Source organism: Trachypithecus francoisi, unplaced genomic scaffold (genome assembly GCF_009764315.1).
Source record: "Trachypithecus francoisi isolate TF-2019V2 unplaced genomic scaffold, Tfra_2.0 Lachesis_group18, whole genome shotgun sequence".
NCBI lineage: Eukaryota > Metazoa > Chordata > Mammalia > Primates > Cercopithecidae > Trachypithecus > Trachypithecus francoisi.
The window spans coordinates 15,296,867-15,317,263 of record NW_022681463.1 but is presented as its reverse complement, the minus strand read 5'-3'; the positions used below and the strand labels follow the sequence as shown (position 1 = coordinate 15,317,263).

At 48.7% G+C, this 20,397-nt stretch overlaps 1 protein-coding gene across 1 annotated transcript; it reads right to left on the bottom strand.

Annotated features, from left to right (window-relative positions):
• Window positions 1-3,924: 3,924 nt before the first annotated feature.
• ZIC5 (Zic family member 5) lies at window positions 3,925-14,843 on the bottom strand. The gene is given in 3 exon segments (XM_033177355.1): window positions 3,925-6,771; window positions 11,059-12,115; window positions 12,118-14,843. Coding segments are annotated over 3 exon segments (1,980 nt in total). The 5' UTR covers window positions 12,598-14,843; the 3' UTR covers window positions 3,925-6,328.
• Window positions 14,844-20,397: the final 5,554 nt, after the last annotated feature.

Sequence of the window (20,397 nt, the reverse complement as noted above, 5' to 3'; positions counted from 1 at the left end):
CCCTCACCCCAGTCCCTCGTATTCCTTTAACGCCTGCTGCTGACTGCATCCCTGCTGCCCTTAATGTAGGATGGGCACTTCTCTTCAGCCTCCAAATGAGAAGTGACATTTGCACTCGGCTCAGCCAACGCGTGAGCAGAGCGCGGGGGCACAGGCCCATTGACCGAGCGCGGCAGAGGGGCCGGCCGGCTCGGCAGCATCCGAAGCTGCCTTAATTAATACCATCTTAAATAGTCCAGCAGCCACCGAAGACAAAGTTGAAAAAAGACTTTAAGGCTGAGTGCCCCTCGACAAGCTCTTTTTCCCGTGTCATTCAATATTTAATGCGCCCGCTTGTAATGCTACTACTGGTGTTCCTTTCTCAGCAAGGACATTATTTTTTCACGGTGCCCATAGCCAGGGAAAGCCCTTTAGGCAAAGAAAATCAAAATGTTTGTTGTTTTGGATGACTTATAACTCTTGTTTAACACAAGCACTTTCAGGAAAGTATAACAGGCGCAGCCTCCAAAGCAAACAACACAATCCTTGTGACAGAGTCGGACACAAAAAGCACATTGTCTTGCGGACTACCCCTTTTCTCTGGTGCTAGATGGGGGCCTGTCTCCGAATGAACACCACGATGCCATTTCACTTTTGAACTATTGTTTTTGAGTTATGCCATGTGGTCAAAAGGAGCGAGAAGGGGGTTGTTTCCAGGCTCATAAGACAAACGAGTTGCCTTTTCAATGAAATCCCCCCGCGATCCTTGAAAACGGAGTTTAAATGTCACCTCCGCCTTTCTAATGGGCACAGGGCTGGAGGCGACCCTTCAAAGCGCCTCGGTGATGAACGGCCCTTATTAAATATGGCCCGGGCTGCTGGGAAAGTCCCGCACCCGGCCCGCGCGCCCTAGAGCGCCCCTCGCTGGAGGGCCCTGGAGGAGCCAGGCCTCCACTGCCACCGAGCGGGGTCGGGGCCCGCAGAGCCCCAGCCTGGACTGGCGGGGGGTTGCAGAGGAAAGAAGAGGGAAGCCTGGGCGAGGGGGGCAGTTGTAATACAACTTCTTATCTGCCGCCCCCAACACGCCTGTGAGTCCCCAGCCCCAGAGCCTCGGCGTGAAAGGTTGGTGCGTTTCCCCCATGACTCTTTTTGTCCACAGCCGAGTGGCGTCTGCGAGTCTGAGCTGCAAAGTTACTGATTTGCAGGCTGCATGTTAAGGCAGCCCATGTAAGTAATTTCTCCGGGCACCCCAGCAAAGGAGAACAAATCGCTGACAAAGGCGAGCGCTTTCGATTCAGCGGCGTCGTTAAGGCAACCCCAAAGTATTCCTCCTATAATAAGTTCCACTTCAAAGGGTTTCTCATTCAGCGGTGACTGCTTCGCACTTTTATTAAGTCCGGGCTTTTTCACTCGGAGGAATCATCTGTTTGGTTATTTTTCATCGTGTTTATTTTTCACCATTCACACAGTACTTGTATTAAATAAACAAAGAACAATCGCTCTGCAAATAAAAGTACTTAGGTGGGGAGAGAAGGAAGAGGAACTGGGGCTCTGGCTCCCCTGCCCCTCTCCTCCACCCTTCGAACATCACCCACTCCCCACCCGACTCTCCTCCGCTCCTATCCTCCTTTCTTCATTCTTTCTGTCCCCTTTCTCTCAAGCTAGGAGGTTCTATGGAGGAATCTTAAACGCTGAATACACACACACACACACACACACACACATAAATATATATATATTTCTGATGAGGTTCAAGTGGACTGAAGTAACTTGGCATGAAAGTAAAAAGGTCACTGCAGCTGTGTCTCATCGACTGTCTTGAATCACAGTGGCCCCTCTGCTGGCGACTCCCCTGGCCCTGCCCACTACCATAGCCATCCTGGATGGCTCCGCGTGGATGGACCATAGAAGCAGTAGTTTGAATTTCAAAAAAAAAACATGCCTTTGAACTTCTCCCTGCCTGATTAGGCACTTGCAGTGTATGTTAATGTGTGCTCGGGGAGTGCGTGGGTATGGGGTTGAGTTTTTGTCCACGGAGGGGAAGTGTACTGGGGGCCCAGGGCAGTTTCACCTCGGGTCTCCTGCGGGCCTGCCTGTGCCTCCAGACCTGGAAGGCTTCCGTGGCTGGGCGTCCTGTTTTGCTACACTGTAAGTGGACTGGCAGGCCAGGAGTGATGTGAGGGGATGAAAGTACTATTAATAAGTGGTTGGGTTGTTTTGTTTGCCTTGTGATCAGCCTTCTTTACTGCTGGCTTAAGGTGATCACTTGAGAAACCAGATGTCTCCCCTGCTCCCTCCCCAGGAGCTGGATTTCCTAACCAAACTGGGATTTAAAAATACTAGTGGCCAGCACCTCTGGTCCCATTTCATAGACAGATAGAGAGATGATAGATGATTACTGGGTGGGTAAAACAACAATGGTCTCCAAAACCTTCCCCAAAGTGGAAGAGGTCACTTATGAGAGTGCAATCTGTTTGCAGCTAGTTGGGCCTCCCCTTTTCATGTCCCCAGTGTTATGATGCTTGTGTGACCATCTTCAACTTCTTAAGAGAATATAATTTCCACCTTCAAACTCTATGGAGTTTAGATTTTAGGACCATCAGCTTTACCAAAGAGCATCCTGAATGGGAAAAATATATATACATAAATTTCAAATAGTTGTGCATTTGAAGATTCTCCTAGCCTGGAAAACAAAGGTAGATGATTTAAACAGTATTTGCAAGGGCCACGTTTTGCCTAGGGAAGATGAAGTCTTTGATGATAGCCAACTTAGTGTCAATAAGTGGCTTTCTTTGAGACATATTCAGATGGGAACGTCTTGCTTGCCAATTGCCATAGAAATCTTAACACACCATGAAGATTGTCCGAGCGCCAAGCCTTCCGTTCTGGACTAAATTACTTTGAAGTGGCGCAGGACGAGCAGTGGTCAATTTTAACTCTATAGACTGGACAGAGAACGCTGGGAGTGGGAGATTGTGCGTTTTAAAGCAGAAAATAAGAAGGGGAAACTTGTTTTATACACTCTATACAAGGTTCTGCTCATTGTCAGATATCTTTTATCTTTTATATTTCCCATGAATGATTCATGTCTTGGTGGCTTTGTGTCACCCTTCTTTTCACAAGAAACTTCATTAGAGAGCTATAAGATTGGGGCCCTCATTTCTGAGTGTTTTTCTCCTTCGTGTGCTGGTTATTGTCATCTGACTTAAAACAACTCTTTGCAACCTGTTTCACCTTTACTACATTTAACAAACCTGACTTTTAAAAGCCACTATAACCTTTCAGAGAAACGCTTATTGACATTACTAGCAATTGCTTTCAACTATTTACCTTTTATCAGTTTTGTATCTGCTAACAAAAACACAAGCAAACATCCAGCCTTGTAAATGTGCATAGCCAAATACCTGCTTTTAAGCCACTTGAATATTTTGCTGCCATGCAAGAATCTAATTGTTCAACACACCTGCCCCAAAATGCTGAGCTTAAATTACCAATAGCCACTCAACTTCCAGAACAAACTACAGTAAAATTGCATCTTGATCTCCCACACCATGAGAAGCATTCGATGCCCACTACTCAATTTCATTCAATACCTATCTCAGCCCTGACTGATTTTGCTTTCACCTTCTTTGTGTCTAGAAGCCTCACTGTCTCTCCCTCCACATTTTCATTCTTTTTTTTCCTTTTGGAGGCTGGGCACCAAAGAAATGCTAAAATTCACTTTTTGGCTTTTCACTGATTAGAATCACTCAGGATATTACTTATTTTAACAAATAAATGCAGTAACCCAAAAGATTTATGCTACTGTAAGTATAACTTGCAAAGCTTAGTCTTCAAAAATATCTTGTGTTTCCTAGATAAGCTTGTAAGTTAAACCAGGCTGCAAAAATATTGTATTGCTTGGGGAGAGGCTAAGAAATCAAGGGATCAAGGGAAGACATTCACTCCATTAGCAACCTGTTCTGTTTGTATGAGAGATATGCCATTAGGTAAAACATAAGCAATAATAATAAGAATACCTTTATTAAATTTGTTACTTCATAATCATTCTTGCTTGCTCTCTATTGGAGGTACACATTTTTTTTATTTTAGGTGTATCAAGAACCAATAAATCTGTGGCAAAGAGTTAACCTATGCATGGTAAAATACATAAAATACATATTCCTTTGTTTCATAATAAATAAACCTGTAGCATAATAAAGAATAGTGCAAACTACCATTGAAAAAGTTGTATAAATAAAACAACTCATTATACATCAGGAATATTTTGTTCTAATAAGTTTACGATACATAAATTATCCCCCCAAAAGTTCATACCTTTTCTATTTGAAAGGGCTTTGAAAGTGAGTAATATGAAAATCAAATAAACTTTTCAAATGTAAAATTATCTCATATTCAAGTTTTAAGGTCTTTTTCTTTATAAAGGAGGGTCTGCATGTTTCATATTCACCCTAACAATCTGAAGACAACATTGAAAGGCTTTCCAAGTGACAGCACCATGCACTGTACTAGTAATATAATATATCTATAAACTATATATAATCTCATCAACACAATGCAAAAAAGACATGCAGGAAGAGTCTTGGTTTTCACATTACGTTGTTCATTCAAGTAAGCTTAAAAATATATTTTTCCATTTTCTTTCCTTTTTTTTTAAATAAACCATGGATCATAAATGACAATCTTTCACCAAAATGTATAATATAATTCTTTGGTGTGCTTTGAACTCTTCCAGGAAAAAAAAAAAGGATGATGTCTGAAAATAAATTAATTCAACTGTACAAATAATAGTGTTCACATACAAGTTATTAACAATGACAAGACTACATCAACCACTCACAGCACACAAAACAAATTTCTACAAACCCTGGGGAGGGGGTGTCTTCAGGGTCTCTAAGGATAAATTAGTGCTCTTTAGTATATCTGTATGATGTTTCTCATGGACTACATTTTGCACAGGAGATGTGTTGTACCAACCGAAAATAAATTGACTAAGAGTTATTGTCCTAGGTCCTTGACCTTTTTTATCCTAGCTTGACAGCTCTGGCAAAGGTCACACATTCATCAGTGTTTGGTGGTAACTATAAACCTTTTAAAAATTTTAATATGTAGGGCAACTCCCTCCCCTCTTTTAATGTAAATCATACACTTCACACACTGTCATTTTCAAATGGATTCCAGTTTGGTGTGCTCAGTGCTCAGGTGGAAGAAAATGCATTAAAATGCAGTTTCAGGCATTGAAAAATAGACTTTTTAAAAGGCTGATACAACAGTATAAAAGAGGTGTTGGCCTGTTTTAAAAACAACAGCTTTAAAAAAAAATAGGCATGATGCCATCATTACACCTCCTCAAGACTTGACTGTGAATGTTGGCATCCCAAAGAACTTAGGATCGAAAACAGAATCTCTTTATTACACAAGAACTTTGGACACAGGAGAGGCAGTATCTGAGAATTCAGATTTTAAAAAAAAGAAAAAAAAAACCATACAGGAAAAAGAAAGCACTTGAATTTCTTCTATTTTATAAAATATCACAGTTTCACAGTTGTCTTATTGCAGCAGCTTTTCTTCTCTCCACTTTTGCTTGAACAATCACAGTAGCACAAGATATGGAGACATATTAAGGTTGCTGCATCTTTTTTTTAAATCACACAGTAGGATACTGAAGAAATAATCCTGTATAAAAATATTGTGTTAAGGTGAGATCAGTAATAAAAGAGTGGAAATTAAAAATTACAAATATTAAACTCAAAGGGTTTTTACAAATATTTTTGGACACAGGTACAGTCCAGGATCTGTTGGCAATGCAGCAGGTGTGTGGTTTACAATCAAGAGGCCTTGGCAGAATTAGGGTCCAACGAGGAGGCTCAAAAGCAGCCCACGGTATGGTGTCAAAGGCATTTGAGAGGCACTCCGGGAAATGCAGAGGGCCTTGTTGCTGTGTTTAAGTTCTGACTTAATGCTCTTTTTCTCCCGCCTTTAAAAAAAAAAAATACATATATATATATATATATATGACATCGGCAGTGTGTATCTCCATTAACTAATCTCTCCATTGATTTTCCTTGGTACAATTTGCCCCCAAGCCCTGTCCTCCTGCAATGTACAAGTCCAGCTTGGTTGTTTTTTGTTTGTTTTTTAAGGGAAAAAAAAAAAAAGGCCCAAATATCTTAATTAAATTAATTAAATGTACAAACACCATAGGGTTTCATACTGAATAAATAGGGCTAATTAGACCCGGTGGCAAGTCTGAGTCACGGGTTTGTCTCAGGCTCGGCATTGTCTCAGGTTAGGATGTGATCCAAGGACTCCAACTTATTATTTCACTTATTATTATTAATCATAAATTCTAATGTATCGTCCGCACAACTTCAGGGTTCCCGTAAATTTCCTCATCTTCAGACTCAGAGGTGGTTCCGTTGCTGGAAGGGGTGTGGAGGTGGCTGGGGGCCCCACTGGCCTGGCAAACGTACCACTCATTGAGGTTGGTCACCTGAGGGGAAAGAGTGCTGGAGCGACTCCTGGCTGGGTCCAGCACGGGGGACAAGGGGGCACCCACTGGAGTCCCCACTGACGAGTAACCAAGGGGTCCTGGAGAAGGTGGTGGGGACTTGCAGTGAATCTTCATGTGCTTCCTCAGGGAGCTTGGGTGAGTGTAGGACTTGTCACAGCCTCGAATCTTGCAGTAGTAGGGCTTGTCACTGGTGTGGACATGGGAATGTTTCTTCCGATCACTGCTATTGGCAAACTTCCTGTCACAGCCATCAAATTCACATTTGAAAGGCTTTTCCCCTGCAATGAAACACAGGAAAGGTCAACAATGGCTTTGCAAGACCCCTGACTTGAGAGAAATCTTGAAGCAGAACCAAGGTTGTGTTTTTCCTATTCTCCCAAAGACCAACTCCCAGCCTAACTCTTCTTCCTAATTCACAAAAGGGAAGGGATACTTCAAGGATGGGCCTGGATTCCACTGGCCTGGTGGCTTTGCCTGGACCTGGGCTCCTGAGAGGCTGTCAGCCCCTGCAGTCTCAGAGGGGTCAGGGTGAGATCCCCAGTGCTGAGCTAAGGGCCAGCATGTAACACTGAAACCCACCTGGGACCCGCAGACCCCCTCCCCCAACAGACACACTCCCCTCAGGGTCTGTACACTCAAAAACACAAGCAGGAGATCCTCCTGTCAAAATAAACACAAAATGATACTTCCAAAGCCACAGGTGGAAATAAGCATATAAGAAAAAGAGAGAAAAGCAAACACATACAGTAAATTAAAAGTAAACTGGGGGTACAGTCAAATTATAATAACGGCATTTCCTTTCAGTGTTCCCCAGGATTTCACTGATGGAGAGGGGCAGCAGGAGAGAATGTGGAGCTGGGGAAAGGAAGGAGGTAAAACAAAACAATGTTTTTCTTTAGAAATAGAGGCACCTGTGAAATACACTCCCACCACTAGATTTTTACAGGGCTAGCTGGGCAGAGAACAGGCTGTTGGACTCTGCATTCTACAGCTTTCCTCACTACTTGCAGGACGGTTAAGAGCACAGCAGAACGAGCTTTAACAAACATTAATAAAGACCACAAGCCTTAGCAGAACCTACCTTTATGCCATAAGTATATTTACTCTCACAGCTCCCTACATTGCTTACTAGTCAAAAAGACTTTTAGAAAATTAAAAAAGGCCAGGGTCTTATGGCCTATCACCTCCTTAAACTGGCCTAATCACCCCACAAACACAATGCCTTTAAACACAAGGCCTCTAGTCCAGGAAATGGAAATACTTAATAAGACAACTAGAGAAATTCAGCCACACTACATTTTGGTGTTAAACAGCAAGAAAAGGAAGACAACAGGTAACAGTCTAACTGAATCTTCCCTCTCCCCTTGGCATCTCTGAACTTGATATAGTTGAGTCCATAATTGAACAAGTCATTTCATACATATTATTGTATTAATATTTTCCTCTTTTAGGTAAATAATTTAAAAATAAAGCTGAATTTCTCACATTTCAGCAACTACTCTGGTGATACACTAGGTAGGACATTTTCTTTTGTTTTGGATAACTTATTTTCAAAAAGAAACTATTAAGCCTCAGCTTAGTGTACATACACTTCTGTGGTGAATTTTCTTACATCCTCTGCACAGATATGTTACTGTAGTGAGTTTTTAAAAAACATTTCGCCAATGATAACTGGTTCAATGGCAGAGTATGCTAGCACATCTGAGAGTATTTAGGCAGGTGCCTGGAATTTAACTTTCCCTACCTGGAAATACTGTTTAAAAATAGAATTAGACATTATTCAAATATGCCTCCTACAGTGATGTATAAAGAGAAAAAACAACCCCAGGATTATGACAACCTCTAAAAATTCTCTGTAGATGAGCTTCAACAAAACAAAGCTAATCCCTTTTTATCAAAACATCAGTAATTTGTCCTGATTTCGATATTACACTTTAAGTCGTAGATAAGACCAAATTAACATCATATTCTTTTTAAGAAATTAAAATCAGCCTTTCTTCAATATGGAGGCGTAATTACGTGGGTTTACTCATCCACCCTACGCGAAAGCGCAATGCTGTTTTTGAGCATGGTCGTGTTTCTATTCAACCTACATATCCCGGGTTGTGAATAAACGCTTTGAACAGCGCTAACTCCTCTACTGCACATGAAAAAGGGGAACAATTAGACTCAGGAAAGGGAGAGATGTCGTGGAAGGAAAGGTAGAACATGAGAGGTAAATAAAGAGGTACACGAAGAAAACAAGGCAAGGGCGATGGAACGGCCTATGTTGTTCAAAGGGCCGAAGGGGAATGAGCAAATTCTACCTAACTAGAAAGGCTGAGAGACCTCAGTGTTTACATTTAAGATTCTGACAGACGAGTCACGTCAGAATTTAACTATTTACAGCGTTTGAGAGCTGGAGCCTGTGGGAAAGTAAGGAACCACTTGCGGACTCCGCCAGCTCCTAGCAGCTCCCTCTCCCGAGAGAGCGCGAGTCGGCCCCGCAGGATGGTTATAAACGGAATTGGGGGCACGTGGGTCAGGAGAGGGGCCTTCGGGAGTGGCCCAGGGATTAGTCTCTTTGATCAATCCGTTCCGGGATCCCGGATAACCCCAAAAAGGGAGAGCGGCGTGGCAGGGAGGGAAGGAAGTCCGGATGGGCCCTCTCAGGACACAATGCCCAATGGCTGAGCGGCCCAGGGACCGCCAGAAACACCAAGCACGGGCTGGTGTCTGAACCCGAGGCGCCTGCGCCCCTCCCGCAAGGACCTCCACGCTCCACTTGGTGGGGCCCACGCGGCCGCTGGGAGGGGGCAGGAAATGCAACCGTCCGCGAGACGCGGAGCCAAAAACCCAAATGACCGCGGGTCTCCCCGGCGCCTGGGGTCCCCCTCGCCCTCCGACCCCACGCTAGCGCGCGCGCCCCGGAAAGCCACTGGGGACAAGGGGCAGGGAGCGACCTGTCCCGCTGGGAGCCCGGATCGGCTTCCGCGCCCGCAGCTCCCGGCAGCCGCAAAGAGAAGGCCGCTCCCCTCACGAGGCCTGGGCAGGCGGGAAGGGCCCGAGGCCGCGCGCAGCACCGCGCTTGGGGTTCCCTTTGGGGGCCGGGCTGGGGAGAGGCTTCACGATCCCTGGATCCTGCCCCGCCGAGAAGTCCTGGGCACAGGAGCGAGCAGCCGGCTTAGCCGGCCAGGGCGTTTTTACGAGAGCCTCCTGGGAAGTTTCCTTCTGGAAAAATCATTAAGGCGGACTGATCCCGATTAGAGGGAAACCGAGCTCCTGGGAAAACGTGCTCCCCGCCGGCCATCAGGCGGCCCGCAGGAGCCAGGCCAAGGCTCCCGCCTCGGGCCACCCCGACACTGCCGCCCCCGCAGAGCCCCGAGCGCCCGCGGCCCGAGCGTGGGCCCCGGCGGCTACCTCCTGGCCGTGGCAGCGCCGATAAATCTGCCAAGTGATTACTGAACGTAAACTCCAGTTACTTAAGTGTCCTCCGAGGGGTAATCGTGTCTGTCCCTATAAATCCCGACTGCGTTCGCGCTCATCAGCGCTTCCGCCCGACGCGCTCGTCCGCTTAAAGGGGGCACACGACCCACAGGAGTCATCCACCGCCCCGCGCCGCAGCCGCCCTCCTCAGCGCTGCGGGATCCCCAGAGGCAGGGCTTGAGGTGGGGTGGGAGGGTCCCCACGATGCCGGTGGCTCCCCCCCAATTCCACGACAGGGTAGGCCTCACCGATGGCGGGAGGCTCGGTCCTCCTCCAACTACAACCTTCTCTAGAAGGGCAGATGTCAACTCCAGCACCCTCCAGGGCGAGTGTGATACTGCGTGTGAGAGGGCGCGTGCGGCGTGTAAATGTGAGTGTGAGGACACACAGGTGTCGGTGTCGCGAGAATGGGGTGCAGGCGCAGGAGGATATAAGTGTGTAAAGTTGTGGGAGACGCGTGCAAGCGAAGGTGTATGTGAGAAGTGTGTCACAGTGGGCGAGTGCGAGTGGTCTCCGGGGGCCCGAAAGCGCATTCCTGTCTTCCCGGAGGTGTCCCTTCCCCTCCCGGAAGGCCTGCCTCGAGCGGCCCAAATCAGGCAGCAAATCTCACGCCCGGTCCTCGGAGCGCGGCGACCGCGCGGGGCCTACGACCCGGTGGGAAGAGAGGCGCTTGCCGGGGCGGCCCCGGTCTCTCTTTCCATCGCCCTTCCCGACTTCCCAGGGCCGGGCGGGTAGGGGCTGCCGACCGTCCTGGGCGCCTTCCTGCTCCAGCTGCTGCTGCGTCTGCTCCGAGGTGGCGGCGGCGGCGGCTGGCGCGCGTTGCGGATCCCGGCCGAGGGGCTGCGGGCGCGCTGGAGACTCCGCCGTGTAGGAACCCAACGCGGGGCCTGTGTGTGCTATCGAATTACTTATTCATAGAAAAAAAAAGGGGGGGAGAGAAAAAAAAAGAAGTCACATGTCCGGGTTATACGTATGCGAAGAGAAGCAGCAGAAGGAGGAAAAAATTAAGGCGAGCAGGAGGAGGAGGAGAAGCAGCGGCGGAAGTGGCGGCGACGCAGGAGCTGGTGGCGGCGGCGGCGCGGCCGGGGACAGACACCCACCTGTATGAGTGCGCTTGTGGATCTTGAGGTTCTCGGAACGCGCGAAGACCTTGCCGCAGCCCGGGAAAGGGCAGGGGAAGGGCTTCTCGCCGGTGTGCACGCGGATGTGGTTGATGAGCTTGTATTTGGCCTTGAAGGGCTTGCCCTCGCGCGGACAGTCCTCCCAGAAGCAGACGTGGCTGCTCTGCTCGGGGCCGCCCACGTGCTCCACCGTGACGTGATTCACCAGCTCGTGCATGGTGCCGAAAGTTTTGGAGCAGGGCTTGGCGCCGCCGGCCGGGGGCGGTGGCTGCGGCGGCGGCGGCGGCAACCCGGCCAGCTCTTCGGGGTCGATCCACTTGCAGATGAGCTCCTGCTTGATTGGCTGCCGCATGTAGCGCAGGAAGGCCCCGGACGCCCCTGGGAGGTGGGGGTGGTGCTGGTGCGGGTGCTGCGCGGGCGCCGGCGGCGGCGGCGGCGCCGGGGGCGGCGCGTGGTGCTGCAGGTGGGGCCCGGGCCCGGCCGCTGCTGCGGCCGCCGCAGCCGCCAGGTTCAGGTTTAAGTTCACGGCTCCGTAGCCGTGCAGGGCGGCTGCCGCGGCGGCCGCAACCGCCCCGTAGTGCGCATCCCCCGAGCGCGGCGCGAAGGGCGGTTCGGCGCGGCCATACAGCTCAGCCGCCGCGGCTGCTGCTGCTGCCGCCAGCCCCAGGCGCATCTGGCCGTTGAGAGGGTGCGGGTGGCCGCCGGGGGCCCCCGGCGTGTCGTGCAGCGCGGGGAAGAGCGCCGGGCCGCCGCCGCCGTCCGGGCCCGCGTAGGTGCCGCTGGCGGAGATGAACATGCCGGCCGAGTGGGGAGGCGGGGCTGGGTGCTGGGGGGAGCCGGTCCCGGACCGCTGCTCCCCTCCGAGCGGGGCCCCGTGCATGGCCGCCGCGGGGGCCGTGGCGGAAAGGTCCCTCCGGAGGACGAAGTCCCTGCTGTGGCCTTTGCCGCTGCTGCCGCCGCCGCCACTGTTGGTGGTGGTGTAGCCCGAGAGGGCAGGAGGAGGAGGAGGCGGGGGAGGGGGAGGGGGAGGGGGTGAAGGGTGGGAGGAAGAGGAGGGGCTGGGGGCGGGGGCGCGGAGGGCTGCGCGCCACTGCTGCCCCCGCCACAGGGGTAGCTGCCCGCGCCGGGGTGCACGACCGAGGCTGCAGCACGGGCGGCGGCTGCCGGAGCCTCGGGGTGTGCCGGGAGCGCCTGGGAGGGAGGGCTGAGGCGAAGCGCGCTCGCCTGGGCCATGTGCTCGGGTCTGAGCGGAGTGGTGGCCACGCCGGGGTCAGCGCCCAGGTCCCGCGGGCGGACGTGCGCGACGGCGGCGCGGAGTTGGGAGTGGGCGGGCGGGCCGGCCAGCGCCGGGAAGCCTGTCATATTCTGAAGCGGCTGGACCTGAGCCGTTGCCAAATCCGCTAATCTCAGCGCTGGCGGGTTCCTCTTGCTCAAAGGGGGCTCCATCAGAACTACACAATCAGGCCCATACACCCTCCCTGGGGGGACTTTTTTCCCTCTGCCCGCCTTCAAAAACATGTATATATTAGGCGCTCTTTAACTTCTTTTGTCCTGGCCTCCTAACTCTGCTTATTCTTGTTCCCACTCTATCCTCCAGCGATTGGCAGAGTGAACACTACATTTGAGCTGCACAGTGGGACCGAGATTTTGGAAATGGCACGGGTGGGATTGGAGGGAACTGCGTGATTGGCAGTAGCCTCGGCTGCCCGATTGGCTCTCGTACAGGCCCTCGACCCAGCGGGGATCCGCCCCCGTGCTCGCGGCTGCCTGCGCTTTCGCTTCGCGCCCCCTCCTTCGCTGGAGCCCCGCGTCCCCGCCTCCCCAGGGATGCCCAAGTTGCACTTGCAGAAAGTTTGAGCCTGGCCTGCGCGCGCAGCGCGCCGCTCACCTTTGACGCTCCTAGTGGAGCGCGCGCCGGCACGCGGGCAGAGGGCGCGGGGTGGTGAGGGGTTGAGGATTCCCAAGGGGCAGTTCCAGTTTCAAACACCTCGGCCTCACCTCTCGCTGTGTGCCTTCTGGCACCCAAGTACTTTCTACCTCCACTTCCCTTGGGGGGTGGAAGAGCCCTGGGCTGCTCTTTGGGAGAGGAGGGTCCTACCTGCAGTGGTGATGCTAGAAACTTCTGGTTTGGACACCCTACGTGCCTAGCGCTCACCTAGGGCGCACAGACAGTAGACGGAGTGAAGAAGGTAAAGTCTATTGGTTGCAAGACAACTGGAGTGATTTGGCTCCGCGAAACACCAGGTGAAGTCAAAATAAGTCTTTCCCCCAAAGGAACCGTTTTACCTCGACTTTTTAGCTCATGGAGTCCTTTTCAACATGGTTCAAAGGAGTTGACTGGAAGTGTAATCTCACTACTCATCGGTTCTAGATCTGCCACTTCCAATTAGATCTACAGTAGGGGCGGGGGAGAGGAAATCGGGCAGCAATTCTAACTTTTGCCTTTCGGAGATACAGTAGCAGGGCAGGCCAAACGGCATCTCTTCAGAGACAAGCCGCTAAATGAGCACCATCCTTTAAGCAGAATTTCTCCTTCCGGTCCAGATCGCAGTCCACAGTCCACAAGTATGCCTCAGTTTCTTTGACTGGTCCACAATGAGAACTGATCGAATAGAGTATTATTTTGAAATCAAGAAATATATTTGCTTTTTATTTGCTGATAGAATAATCTTTCGCCTTCTTATAGTTTTCTAATTATCCAGTCTACCTCTAAGATGTCTTATTTGAAAACCGTAAAAACTGGCTTTTAAAACGAATCCCATCCCTTTCCAGCGGTTTGGTATCAAATAGATTTTTTAAAAATAGAAATTCCCTCCACTTTTTGGTGGGTAGAGAAATGTGGGACCCTCCCCCCCAATTAGGGGTTTTACTTCCCCAAAGTGTCCTTTTTAGATTTTAAAAGAAAACATTTTTGAAATTTGTGATGTTCCAAAATGCTCAAATATTAAAGTCAGGGTTTTAAAATTTGTATTTTGCTGCCATCTGTAACATTACTTGTAAAAAAAAAAAATGATAATGATTAGAACGTGATTTTTTTCTTTGGGGATACAATAAAACATGTTTCCAACTTAATTCGTTTGCAGTCCAAGTAAAAGTAGACTACACAAAGCCGTTATCGGCGAGGTGGCCCTGGGAAGTAATCAGAAATATTCTCAAAAGAGTTGATTCGATAGCGCCATTTACATTGGTGTGAACGATGTTTAACAGGGGGCTTCGGTATGAGACTTAGGAATGTCATTTCTTTTATAAAACTGACAAGCAAACAAAGACAATGCTACCATCAAATTTTAAATGGACTTTTAAGCTTCAATGAAGTTCAAATATGGGGAAATAAAGGCGTGTGTGGAAATAAAACGAAAAAAATTTAATAAACAGCGGTAACAAAATCTTCATCTCTCTTTGGAAAGGACCAGTCCTTTCACAATTTTTATATCAAAGACTTAAAACATTTCAAGCCAACCAGGCAGAGGTTGATCGAGAACTGTGCCATCTCCATGGATAGTATATGAAGAAAACATCAGATTTGGAATTATCACTGTCTTCGTTTCCTCTCCGAACACTTCCAATGAGTTTCCATTATTTGAATTTCTTGGCAATAAGCATTAATTCTTGTAGTAATGGCAGCTTTGGGTTCAATCCTGCAGGTTATAAGTAAAAACAAAACAAAACAAAAAGAATGAATAAAGAAAGAAGAAAATAAACACAAGCTAGCCTTTAATATGAACTGTTCAGCATTTTTATTGTGCAATAAAATGGGTACCTCCACCCCCTTCAAAATAGCTTTTCGTCAAAATTATAACTGCTTTGTTTTATTGAATTGCTGAAATTTAATGGTTTAATGGGTGAAGGCATGAAGGAAAGGCTGTAAAAATGTGAATAATGGTGTAGCAGAGCCGTGCGGAATCTGGAACCCGCCTCCTTGTACAACTCTTGTTAAACACAGCGTGATATGTATCTGTCATCGATTTAATATGTCTTAATTCAAATATAGCTCCCTGATCAATTTCTTTTTATGGAAGCCTTAAAAAAGAAAAGACTTTCTTAGGAAATAATAGAGATTTGGATAGCGATAGGAAAGAAGGATATTTACAAAGTGAGTTTAATGAATATTTGCAAATTTATGACCAAACCTAGACCCTAAAAAGATAATTGACTCAGGTAAATCGACTTGAGATGCTAATTCTTAAAAGAAAAGACTGGGAGCAAAATTTCAATCAACACCAATAAGGCGCCAATAAACCGCCTGCCAATTAAACCTGAGAATAGGCCTAGCTAGATGGTCATCAGGAAGGCTTGCAGTGGATTTCCGGGATTGCCTTTCTTTATAAAAGAGCTTTTTATTTTGTAGAAGCGCTTTTTGTTATTGTGATGACCCGCCTGACCCCAGGTGCGCTGTTTCTTTTTCAAGGTATTTGGGAGCCAAATCAAACCCCCTTAACAGCCCAAGTTTCTGAAGACCCAATAACTCTGTCACACTTCCTAAATAAACACCAACAATTTCCAGGGCGCTGAAGGGAATTATAATACTAGTTTTAAAAGCAGGGGGCTGTGGAAGGCATTATGCCAATTCTTCTGTGGGTTTGGCCCGCATATTTCGACGGTGGTGCTGGTCGTCAGGGCCAGTCCTCAAACCCATGCCCCTTTCTGCGTTTTGCAGCGGAGGTGCCTGTGTGGAGGCAGCAAAGTGGCAAGCCATGGAAATGTCCTTTCTGGAGTTAGCAAGGGCTCTTGCGGGGTGTCTATTTCCAGACCTCTAGGTTGCACCCCGAACCCCAAAGTCCTTCCAGCCCCAGACAAAGTAGCGAGTAGGCTGGGGAGATGAGAGGCCCAGTAAACGGCCAGCTAACCAGAACCCAGGTTAGCTGAGCTAACCACGTTCAGCTGCCTGGAGGCCACGGTACCCGATCTCTGGGGATGCTCGAGCTGGCGCTTGCGGCTTCCCGCTGCGCGGAGTCGGGGGACTGAGGCTCCACCACTCCCCGGTGCCCTCTGTATGTCACCGAACACAGCCAAGTTTCCTGCGATGGGTGTAGGCAATTAATAAACTCCAAGGGAAGTGAATTGGACATTTCCTGGCTTTTGAGTCTTTGTTTGATTGTTTCTGCAGGCGGAGGGAGGGGGGATCTCGGGGACGATGGGGTGGAAAAGAAAGGAGCTGGGGGACCCACCGAACCGCCTTTTATTGCCCCTGCAATTGCTTTACGACTCGCTGGTCCCGCGTGGCTTCTGTGAGAGCGGCCTCCCTGTAGAAGGGCTGGGTGTCGGCGGGTTTGGAGCATCTAGTGTCATTTGGGCCGCGCCAGGGGCGGGTTCAAGGGCGAATGGGGCACCCGAATTACTAGAGGAGTCGAAGGACCTTTGAACTCCTAGGACCTAGCCCAAGGGCGCCAATGGGTGCTTAATAGGCGCAGAAGTAGGGGGTTGCTAGCAGACACTGGGAAGGGCCCGATGGTCCACTGAGACCTTTCCTAAAAGCTAGGGCGGGGTGGGCAAAGGCACCAGCACAGTTGCGTTTTAGTAGAGCTTCGCCAGGGCCGTAAGTGATGGTGACTTAGGGTCCAAGGGTTTCCCCAAATCAGGTTCGCCAGGCTAGGCAGAGAGTTTCAGGGCAGCCTCTCCTGGCCGCCCGCCCCATCTGCACGAGGCAGGGACCGGATCCCCATCCCCACCCTCCGGCCTTGGCAACTCGCAGTCTGACTTGCGTGGAGGCTGCGACTGGCCCAAGGCCTTTGGGTGCTCAAAATCGCTCCGTAATTCGTAGCCCTCTCAGGGGCTCTTCGAGGGTTACCTCCCTCCTGAGCTGGCGCTGAGTCATGAGGCTCAACGGATATGCGTGGAGCTAAGAGTATCCAGAAAAGTGCTTCTAATAGCCCTATCACACTTATGTAGACTTAATGAGGATGAAAAGGCGGAAGACTGGCGCTGTGTGGCCCTGACTGATATGTTGGATTCCGTGGGGATTTGTTTTGTCTTGTTGTTTGTACAGTCATGAAATGGGCCTATCCCATGTCCACCTCACCTCTGTGGTTGAAAGCCACTGAAAAACTATCACTCCCTTTACTTCCTTACTACTAAAGAATAAGTTGAATAAAATTTGCCTGTCACCAAATACTCTCATTTGGTTTGCAGTCATTTCTACTCTCAGAGATAGAAGTTGTTGGAGAAAGACCTTTGACCTACAGTTGACCATTAGGATTGACAATTTCTTGGGAAATGCATTAGTGTTCTAAAATATGTCCAGAAGGTCAAAACAACCACAGAACTCTCTTGCATGTTCACAGTTCATATAACCACTCAATATTTATTTGTGTTGGCCCCTCCATGTGCTTCTCCTCCCCTTCATCTCTTACCCTTTAGGATGTTTTTGGATGGGAAGTGAAGAAGTAGAGGTTGTGCAGTTAAAAATAAAATCTCAAATTTCTTGGATAGTTCCTCTCACTCCACACCCCTTCCAATATCTATACTTCAATATTTGAAGAAGCTGTTGAGATAAATCAAATAGTGACACGTTGATGGATTTACTTGTGTAAGCAATATGGTTGACATATGGCATTGTTATTTATGAATGACAGCATAAATTGTATTACAAAGTCTATTGCAATAATACTACAGTTTATTGGAAAGCTGTTCGCCTGTCATCTGTATTCAGTCTCTCTGGATATAGTTCGCCTGGGAGCCCAAAGGATAGGTCTTCAGAATAATTAAATACATTCACGTTAGCTAATGCCTCCTATTTTTTGTTGTTTGGTTTTGTTTGTTTTTCAGCAGTAGAATCACTCCCATCAGGAAAGAGAAGACAAGTAAGGACAATTAATTCTCTTCCTTTTGGAAAACCACAACCACTGACTGTTACCAACGCAGGGTCGTGAAGTCCAGGGTGGTTAATAGCTTCTATTTTTTCTGAGTCCCTTTTGACAAATACACAAATATTTGCACCCCTATCACTAAACTGCTGGTGAGCACATATTTTATATGGAGACTTTTATAAGCCCAGTTACAGGACAGTAAATTTTAACTGTAGGAAGAAAAGACATTCTTTTAGCAAACTAGAGAGGGCCTTATCCTATCACAACCTCATTCAGCACCCCTACTTCTTAAAAATGGTATTTAAAAGTTACAACATTGGCTGAGATTTTCACAATTTCCCCTTCTTTTACATTACACTTCTCTAAAGCACTAACAAAGAACTTTTGTTCTAGGTGGGTTTTATAGAAGGGGCTCCCACACCACACATGTGGTCCTTCATGGGTCGGGGTCACCCAGCCCAGGAGTGGCTGAGAAGGCGGAATCAAAGGTGCCCTGCAACTTAATATCCTGTTGATGATCTTGTTGAATTTATGAGTCTGTGATACAGATGATGGTGCTGGAATCCTATGAAACCCCCCCCTTTTTTTGTCACTTGTTTCTCTCATTTATTCTCTCAACTCTTTCCCACTACCCCCATTTCCATCTTCTTCCTTAAGACGAAAATTAAAAGTTTGAGTGGTGTGGCAACCAAGAACTTCTGCTTTTCAATGTAAAGGTCAATTTTGTTTGCCTGTTCTTTGGCTTCTCCTGTCCAGCAATGTATACCTATGTGTGTGTGTGAGGGTAGAGTGTGTGCATACACGCTATATTTATGCATAGGTACACAAAACACATCCCATACCACAAAAGAACTCGGTCAACACTGTTCACCGATGCCCACAAACTAAAACGAGGTGCTTTGGTTGATGGGCGCTCAGGTATTTGTCGGGATTTTCTGGTTTTTGAAGACAACCCCAATTCTCCATCGCGCTGCCATTCCCTCTACTTGCAGAAAAATGAACACCGGCCCGCGCGGCCTGGAGCGGGATCCGCTCAAGCCCCGGCCTGCGGCCCAGGCGCACGCAGCCTCCGTAAGATTTCGGAAGCATAGTTTTGGGAAGCTTACAAAGAGGGGACATGTTTGCCGGATGGAGACAGTTGTGGGTCCTGCGGGCCTGACACTGCCACAGACGGGCCCTTCCAGAAACCTGTTGAAAAACTGAATTCACTCACAATGTGCCGCTTGGCCGCTTTTTTCCTTCAGCCAAGGAACCCGAGTCTACTTTTGAGGCAGTAACTCTGAAAGCCTTTGCATGCTTCCCCCCCACCCCTTGCTCTCTCTCGCTCTCTCTTCACTTTCCTTCCTTTAAAAAAAAAAAAAGTGTCATGAAGTAAAGGGGTTTCGCGGTTTGTAGAGAAATAAAGCACTTCTGAGAAGGGACGGCGACGTGACTTTGAACTTGGCTCAGCTCTTCTGTGCCCTGCAGAGAGAGGAGAACTGGAGCCGGGAAAGAATAGCCAGGAGGACCCAACCCGCAGGGTCTCCGGCGGGAATTAAGGCGTCCGCCCCACCGCCCGGCCGCGCGCGGCCCCCGGAATGCGGCGCGAGCGAGCACCCAGCCGCGCGATCCCCAAACGCGGGAGCAGCAAAGGCGAAATCAAAGCGAAAGAGAGAATGGGTCAAAGAGGAGAGGGAGGGAGGGCTGGGGAGGGGGTAAGACAGTGGGAAAGGAGGAAGACTTGGAAGTCTGATGGCCTGAAAGAAGGAAGGGAAGTGAGGTCTCTGCATGTGCAGGTTTGCTATTCTCACAACCAATCTCCAAGAAAACATTTTCCTTCGGAAATATTTTTGGAGTAAGCCTTTCCAAATACTCTCCTCTTGCGCTCGCCTCCCATCCCCATAAAAATTGATGAATAAAGCAAACAAGTGTGCAATATAAAAATTGCACTAGCATTTTTTAATGGATTCAACGTAGCAGGACAGCCTTTCCGCCAGAGATGTTCTCTTTTCTCTCTGCGTCTCTGTCTCAGGTCCCTTTAGGTCTAGGGGGCCAGTTTGGCTAGTGCCCTCCGCCCTCTTTTATGCACAGAGAGGGGTGTGGAAATGGGAACATTTCCTCCTTTCAGGGAAGCTGAGAATCTCCACCTTCCAGGCAAACTGCCTTGCTTTCAGACAGGATGCCACAGCCTCCCTCATTCTTGCACCCCCACCCCCACCCCCATGACAGGGAAGAGTGGGACGGAGGAAGGGCACAGGGCCTCTTATGCAAGGGGCTGTGGCCAGCGCCAACCTGCAGAGACTCGCTTAAGCCGGGAGAGGCTGCCTGAGCCGGGGCAAGACAGCCCGGGTTCTGCCAGCCATAGTGAGCTAGAGGATCCTTCCCGCGTTTTTGTTGATTTCATTTCAGAACATAATTCTGAAAATTAATTATTTTCTCTTCGTTTAATTTTATTTCAACTCCTAGAGATTTATAAATAAAAGCAGTTCTCCAGGCCAGCCAGGCGAACACGCCCGAGGCGCTGGCCTCAGGC